This window comes from Ursus maritimus, unplaced genomic scaffold (assembly GCF_017311325.1).
Source record: "Ursus maritimus isolate PB19 unplaced genomic scaffold, ASM1731132v1 scaffold_8, whole genome shotgun sequence".
NCBI lineage: Eukaryota > Metazoa > Chordata > Mammalia > Carnivora > Ursidae > Ursus > Ursus maritimus.
The window spans coordinates 80,908,597-80,916,649 of record NW_024426996.1 but is presented as its reverse complement, the minus strand read 5'-3'; the positions used below and the strand labels follow the sequence as shown (position 1 = coordinate 80,916,649).

At 61.7% G+C, this 8,053-nt stretch overlaps 1 protein-coding gene across 1 annotated transcript in view; it reads right to left on the bottom strand.

The window, feature by feature from the left end:
• Nucleotides 1-8,053, bottom strand: part of MXD4 (MAX dimerization protein 4) — a 14,734-nt gene that overhangs the window by 5,450 nt on the left and 1,231 nt on the right. The window contains exon 3 of the mRNA XM_040625248.1: nucleotides 5,093-5,122. Coding sequence (XP_040481182.1) covers nucleotides 5,093-5,122 — 30 coding nt within the window. The remainder of the gene's footprint in view (nucleotides 1-5,092; nucleotides 5,123-8,053) is intronic.

Genomic DNA, 8,053 nt, shown 5'->3' with positions numbered 1-8,053 from the left:
CCCCCCCCCCCCGCCCGCCGCCGAGTTTGGTGTCCCTGAGAGGAAACAGGTTCATTCCAGATTTTGTCCCTGTGTCCATGCAGACGAATGCAGATTGTCACCAAACTGTCCTCATAAGACCCGGCGGCACTGTTCGCACGGGGGCCTCCAGTGAGGGGCTCTGGCCCAGGTCCCACCCATGCAGAAACACTGCCTTTCCTGGCTCATCCCTTCTGGAGACGGCAGGCCGCAGAGACCCCCAGGGTGGCCACAGCTCCCCCCGAAGCATACTCTGCCCGCCGGGAGGGCCACGGGGCCTCTGCCACACGCACTGATGGACCCTCCTTGCCTCTGCGGGAGGCCCGGCCACACTGCTTTGCTTAGGCGACACTCTGAGAAGCCTGCGGAGGCCGGGGGGTCGGGGTTTTTTGTGAGGCCTTGACAGCCACCACGGCCGGTGCACGCCCCTTCCCTCAGCAAGTCCCCGCTTTCACCTCCATCCCTGACCTGCGAGAGTCCCCGTGCATCCCTAGCCTCACTCAGCCTCAGAGCCTGGGAGGACAGCGGGCAGGGATGGCCATTTCTTCTGGACTGAGGGGGCACCCGAGGCCTGGGAGAAGGGGCAGCCAGGTGCAGAGCAGAATCCTGTCGGCAGAGCAGCAAGAACAGCCCCGCCCTGCAGGAGGAAGGCTGGCTGCACTTGGACCCCATGGTCTTACGTCTGTTGCCCAGGCCCACACAGCACCCTCCCACTGACAGAGCACCTCCCCACCCAGCACCCCAGCCCACAGCACCCCGGGACCTAGAAGTCGTCCAGGTGCGCTGGAATTAGGAAGAACCTCCAGGACACAGGACCGAGGCGAGGCTCTGCCGCGAGGCCCCACAGAGCCAGGACCTGAGCGCTGAGCAGCCCCAGGCTCTGCCTCGAGGCTGGAGGACCTGCGGAGATGAGCTCCCACCTGCACACAAACACCGGGCTGGGGCAGGGGGCACGCCAGCAGGACTACCCGGCATCTGGGAAGCTCCGCTCCCCCACCTCCAAGGGGCTCTAGGACCCGGCCCTCTGCCCCCCTGAAACCAGGGCCAGGAACACTGGGGCAGGTTGCAAACCGTGCTCTGTGCTCAAGGAGGGGCTCGCCAGCCAGAGAGCCACCATCCTGCAGCGGGGCCTACCGTCCTGCCGCCCGCACCCAGCTCACAGGCGGGGTCTAGCAAATGGCAATGCTTACAATCTCCTGCTTGCATAAGCAGTACGTGACCTTTGTGTAAAATCAGAAACTGCAAATCAAGAGAAAGGAAAAAAAAAAAAAAAAAAAACGGAAAGTAACCCGAATCCCACCACCATCATTTTAGTGTAGTCTACATTCTCACATCATGAATGTTCGGCGTACGGAAACATCTACGTGACAAGGGACCCGATATTGTTTAAAAAACTCGAACAGCAGACGCACACGAGAGACTCAACAGGACACAATGAAGGACAGGAGGCATGCGTCTCCAGGTGGTGCGGTTGGCAACGTTTATTTCTTTGGCTTTACGGTTTTGTTTTTTGTTATTGTATTTTCAGGCTTTCTATGCTAAAAAAAACCACATATTACTTTTACAATCAGAAAGAGAATTTGTACAAGAAAGAAAAAACACAGCTAAAAGACAAATAACAGTGGAAAAATATCTGTAATACACATAAAAGACAAACGGTTAGTAATCGTGACATTTTGAGCTCATACACATCAAAAATAAAAGGAGGAAAATCTTACTGTGGAAATGGGCAAAGGACACACACAGGCAAGTTGCAGAACACAGACCGCTAAGCTAACACAAAATCGAGTCCGTGGCACAGCCCTCGAGGAAACGAAAGCCTGGTGGGGGCGGGAAGGGGGGTAGGTAGGCCGTCGTCCGGCCCGACTGCCAAGCCCGGCTGGCTCGGGGGCTGGCCAGTGCGCCAGCCACACATCGTGGGCTCGTGGGTGGCGGAGCAAACAGGGGCCGTGGCAGGTACTCGAACCCTTGACCAGCACTCGCACCACCCCCAGGGTGACCACGTGCGCTGGGCACTGCGTGCGTTAAGCAGAGGCCATGGCTAAGAGCGCGGGCAGCACAGCGCGTCCGTGTGGACACTGGCACGGGCGGCGAAGGCACCGACACAGGACGGCGTTCATGTGGTGTCAGGTGAATGGTCAAGTTATGAAACTGCGGAAAGCAAGGTCCCATTCTTATCCACGTCAGTATCCGTGTGGAGGAGGAGGAGGGATGCAGACACGGCCGCCTAGCCCCCTAGGATGGCTCTCTCTGGGGTGGGGCGCAGGGGGGCCCCCGAGTGTCTGTGATGGATGTGGACAGACTGCTTTAGAAATCCTAAAGCAGAGGCTCCTCAAGGGACAGAGAGAGTCCACTGGACGACACCCGTGCCGTGCTGAGCCCTGGACAACGTGCCCGCCCGAGTCCCAAGGAGCACTCAGCCAGGACTGCGGCCTGGGGGGGGGCGCCGGCTGTGGGGGCCCGGCGTTCCACCGCTGTGGGGAGCGGGAGGGGGTGCCGGGGTGCCGAGGGCCCGCGGCCCGGGGCCGTGCTGGGCTCTGGCTCAGCCCTCATCTGAGGCGGCCACAGCGCTGCAGGCCCTCTGCCAGCGCCCCGCGGCTGTCCCCAGCATTCCTGGGAGCTTTGAAAACTCACCACTTCCCAAAGGAACCCTGGTGGATTCAGGAGGCAGACCCTGCCTCTGGAGTCACCTCCTTAGTGCTAACAGCAGCTCGGCATCTGGCCACTGGCCACGGCCCAGCTCTCGACACAGGTCTTTCCTAGCTTCTCACCACAAGCCCCCCGCTCCCCAGAGGAAGACCCAGAGCTCCCGAGCCACGTCCCCTGGCACTGGAGGGGCAGGGTCCCAGCGTCTGCACAGCCGTGCTCTAAGCCCCCCCAGGCCTGGCTGTTGCAGGTGAACCATGGCTCCCGGGGCAGGAGGTGGGATGGGGAGCAATGCAACACGGCTCCAGTCGTCCCTTCTGCTCACCTGCATCTTCTAGCTTTCGTGAGATTTATAAGGACCGTGTGCCACTGCACCAGGCAGGGGGGAGCTCCCTACCTCCACACACAAAGGCTAAAGCCTGGAGCCGGGGCCAGGAGGCACATCCTGCCCAAGAACCTGCCCAGGAACACCTGACCGCTGTGGCCCCCTGGTCTGGGGTCAGGAGCAGAACACTGGCCTTAGCAGACCTGCAGGAGCTGCTTCTACGAGGGTGGACGAGGAGGACTGGGAGGAGGAACAGGGCCAGGCTGGGCGGGCCTCGGGCTGACTGGGCTGGCTCAGAGAACAAGCAAGGGGAAACCCCACAGGCCCAGTGTAGGCACACCTCCAGGGAAGGCGACATCCAGCCCTCCCCGCCCCTGGGGCCGGCGGGGTGACTGAGCCAGAGCTTCTTCCCTTCCTGTGGCCAGCAGCCAGGAGTGTCCTGTACCAGCACTGAGCAGCCACAGGCACAGCCGTGACCCCGTCCCTACCAGGGGCTCTTCATGGCTGCCCACACCTGCCTCTTGGCCAGCTAGGAACAGGACCCTGCACTGGGATGCGGGGGGGTGCGTGGAGACCTCAGTCACCCATCTATCCTGCTTCTGTGTCTCAAAAGGACCCCCCCCAAGGCCCAGCCTAAGGGCGGGCTTTGGGAGAAGATGACAGAGGCCAAGGCCAGGGTCAAGGGGCAGTTGTAGGGGTCAAAGGCTAGCAGCTTGTCCACCTCCACTGCCATGCCCTTGGCACCCATCCTCCCGCAGCATCATCCCCTCTGTCCCCACTAGGGGGCTGTTTTCAAAGGCACCACCCCAGGAAGCCTTCTCCAGAACACCCCTACGTGCCCTTCCAGGCTCCTGGGTCCCAGTGAAGACTGGCTTCCTCCTCCAGCCTAGGAGCAACCCCAGAGCCTGCCTGGCTCTCTGGGCTCCTGCACCTGCCCCACCACCATGGCCTCTCGGGAGCCCCTCAAACACACAGGACCAGTCCAGGAAGTACGGCTCCTCCAGAGAACACAGCGTCCTGTCCCTGCCCAGCGCCCGCCCAGCCAAGGGCCGAATCCCAGGGGAGCGGAAACTGGCGCTGCCGTGGGCGTAGAGCAGGGGCGGGGGGAGGACACAGAGAACTGGCTCAGCTCCAAACCTTCCCAGAGCAGGCTGAGAGTTCAACTTGTATGCAGAAGCCCCCCTCCCACACTGACCAAGAAGGGAGGCAAGAACTGGCCCATTTCACAGATGGGAGCAAAGCTCAGGAAAAAGCTACCACGTGGCATCCCTTGGTCCTGGCACCAAGGCTCCTGCCTTCAGGGCCTCTGTACCCACCCCCAGCTCCCGCCGCCCCGCTGAGATCCACCATGAGGGTCCCTGTCTGCAGGGCTGAGCGTGCCTGTGTCTTGTCCCTACTTCAGAGGAGGCCCAGGGTCATGGAGCCCCTGAAGACAGAGCCAGACCTGCAGCACCCTGGGGTCAGCCAGGGAGGGGCCCTGGGCCTACCTTGGGCGAAAGTGCTGCCCTTCCCACTTCTCTCCACAAGCCCTCCTACTCCTCGGAGGACCCAGCACGGACCCAGTAGGTGGGCCTGCAGCCAGTAGGTGGGCCTGAAGTGAGCTCCCCTGGATCCTGCCTGGCTGCCCTTCCCACCGCCCCTACATAAGACCAGTGGGAGCTTCTTGGAAGTCAGGCCCCAGGGTACAGGGGACCCCAGATTAAGAGGGTCAAGCCCTCCTGGTTGGAGGCCAGCATCCTAAGGGCTCAAGAACTGCTCCCAAAGGGGCTCAGATGCCCCAAGTTAGATGGATCTCCTCCTCCAGAGAGCTGGCCCCGACTGTCACACAGCACAGGGGGTCCTGCTCCAAGTCCCTCGCCCCCACCCTGAACTTCCAAGAGCAGCGCCTGGGCCCCTGTCTCCAACTCCCAGCATGGGAGTGCCTGAGAGCAGAGCCCAACTCTGTCCTTAAGATTGACCCTTCCCAAGTAAGGGCACAGCCATACCCAGGACGCATCAGGTGACGGGGGTGCAGCTACAGCATCCCCTCAGTAGAAGGGTGGGGTGGGATGTGTTAGGTGGCTCAAACGGGTGACCGGGAGTGGGGGATAGGGGATCACTTACCTGTGCTTTTCTAGTTCATTGTGTGAAGACCTGTTTAGAGAGACAGAAAGACAGAGCTCACTCTGCTGCCCGATTACCAAAGCACAAGAACGACAGCTCTACTCGGGGGCCTAGGGACCTGCCGATGGTGGCAGAGAGGGTCTGGGCCCCAGGATATGCCCAGGAAGGGAAGGGCGAGGGCAGGTGAGCAGCTGCCGAGTGAAGGTGGGGGGGTGGGGGGAACCTTGCACTGAGTGACAAGGACAGGAGACACAGAGGAGCAGCTGTGTCCAGGGGTGCCTAGGGCCGCCTGGCTTACTTAGTGAAGCATGTGGGGCTCTAGCCAGCAGGAAGGTCCAAGACCCCTTCCAGAAGGTACTAGGACTGACCTAGCCTGTGCTCCCAAGGCTTCCCACGCACTAAGCCCCTCCCCACTCCTGGAGGCCAGCTGTGCCTTCGCAGCCATGGGAGCAAGCACAGAGGCCCCATGGCAGGTGAGCACAGACACATGAGCACGGACACAGGTGCTCCGGTCCTGACCCAGCCACAGCACCATTCTCACCCTGTTGGGCTCTCCCATCTGCATTGTCACAGCTCATCATACCAGTGGGGACACCCAGGGACAGAGCAGACCCAGCCCAAGAGGGATCAGCGCATAAGGATGCCTCTGAGATGTGGATGCTTCCTGGGCCAGTGGGCAGGAGGGAGACTGAGGCTGGCCCTTCCGCTTCCCTCTGGGGCCATGGTCTTGGCCTCTCTGGGTACAGGGGCCCCATCTGCTGCTCAAGCCCTACTCACAGGGCCCATCCAGAGTCCAGACACCCTGGTGGGCAGGGCCAAGCACCTGCCCTACAGGACAATAATACAGCAGAGCCAATCTCCCAGTTCCAGATCATTTTCCCAGTCCAGGAGGGGACCCCATGGACAGCCAGGGCTGCTAGGCCTGCCAGGCTGCCTCACATTGAGCAGAGGGCCCCCAGGCCACCTCAGGGGATACCCAGATTGAGTGCTGTGTCCCCCACCCCTCACTCTTTCCCGGAGCTTCTGCTGACCTCTGCCTGCCCACCCTCACTCTCCTGCTCCAGGAACTGTGGACTAGGTGTCTCCTGTCCCCATCCCACCTGCCCATCCTTCTCACCTCTGCCACCTACCATGGCTCAAGGCCATGGCCCAATCAGAGCCAATTGGGGCCCAAGGCCTCCCCTCTGCTCACCAGGGCAGTCAGCCCCTGGGCCTCCCTGCACAGCTTTAGGAGAGCCTTGAGGGCCTGCTGGTCACATGAGCTGGGCAGGGAGCCTTGGAAACTCTGCCGGGGCTGGCCAGGACCAGGAGGGGGCAAAGCTGTCAGGCTCCTCAAGGCCTGAACCACAGTCCATCTGTGTGGGTCTGGAGATCTGCTCATGTGTGAAGGACATTAAGGGTCAGAGAGTGTCCTTCGATGTAGAGAGATGTGCCTGGCCACCCCCTCACAGTCTGGGCTAGACTCCATCCTGGAGGGAGAGGGTCACTCCTTGGCTAGCTGAGGACAGAGAGAGGCCCAGAGCCCCTGTTGGGCTCCTCCCAGGTCCAGACACCTGTGATAGCCTGTGCAGGTTTGTAACATGGGTCCCAGAACAGCCTGTCTTAGGCCTGGGGAGGGGGGACCCCGGGCTGGGGCTGTGCTAAGTACAGGGTCCCAGAACAGCTTGTCTTAGGCCTGGAGAGGGGGACCCTGGGCTGGGGCTGTGCTAAGTACAGGGTCCCAGAACAGCTTGTCTTAGGCCTGGGGAGGGGGACCCCGGGCTGGGGCTGTGCTAAGTACATTTCTGGTATCACTTTATTCACACCCCACAGCAACTCCTCCAGGTAGGTACTCTTCTAGTCATGTTTTTGGGGGGCCTGAGTCCCAGCAGGCTGGCTCCAGTTCCCTCTTGCTGAACCCTAGTCCCCAACAGCCCTTCCTGGAGCCCGGCAATTGTGCAGCACCCCCTCCTGGGCCCTCCTGCCCCACTCCTCACTCCTCACTCCTCACCCTGGTCCCAACTGTGCCCATCCTTTTCCCCTCACTGTGGTGAGATGCAGAAGCCTTGAAGGGTGGGACTGCCCTGCCAGCCAAGTCAGGGCCCCGGATCCTCCAGGCCCTGCTCTGCCCTCGTTCCTGGTCTGGGCTGGCCGGGACCCACCTGGACCAGGACAGCCTCGGGGGGCCATCTGTGTGAGCCCCAGGTGCCTCGTCCCTGGGAGAGTCCAGCTCTGCCCCGAAGAGCAGCGGGGAGGTGCGCTGCAGCCCAGGAGACCCCCTCAGCCCTGCCCAGAGCCCTCAGGGTCTCTGCATGGCAGAATGGAGAAGGCCAGGACCCCACCTCAGAACGGGGGTCCCAGGGATGGGAGGGTGGCTCCAGGCAAGTAATTCAATTCCTCTGTGCCTATTTCCTCAGTCCTCACATGTGGGTAAAAATAACACATCGGTCCTGGGTTGGGCGAAGAGTACTAACCAATGGGTACTAACCCACTCGGCACACAGAAGCCCCCAGAGAGTCTTAGTTAGGCTTCTGGTTATCAACTTTGGGTACCCCGTGGGAGTCCAAGGTCATGCCCCGGAGTTCTCCATTGGTGCCGGGCGTTCGGGGCAATGAGAGCCAACAGCGGGGGACTGGCTAGCTCACCGAGGAGACCCGAGGCTGGGGTGCCCCCCTCACGTATCTTTTCCCAAACTGTCCTCAGCAGGGGACCAGGGGCTGGGACTGGGAGGCACGTCCAGCCAGGGCAGATGGAGACTCAACCCACTCCTTGCCAGGCCCAGGGCGCCAGGACGTCATAGGAGATGGGTCCTTGTGCCAGCCTTTCTGTTTCCCAAGAACGGGCAGGCCACAGGAATGAGCCGCACCCTCTGCCAAGGGGCCCTGAAGCCCCCTGCAAGCCCAGCTCCCCGCCTGGTGACATGGTCCAGAGCCAAAGCGGGCCCAGGCAGGGCCAGGTGTGCGGGGCGGGGGGGGGGGGGGG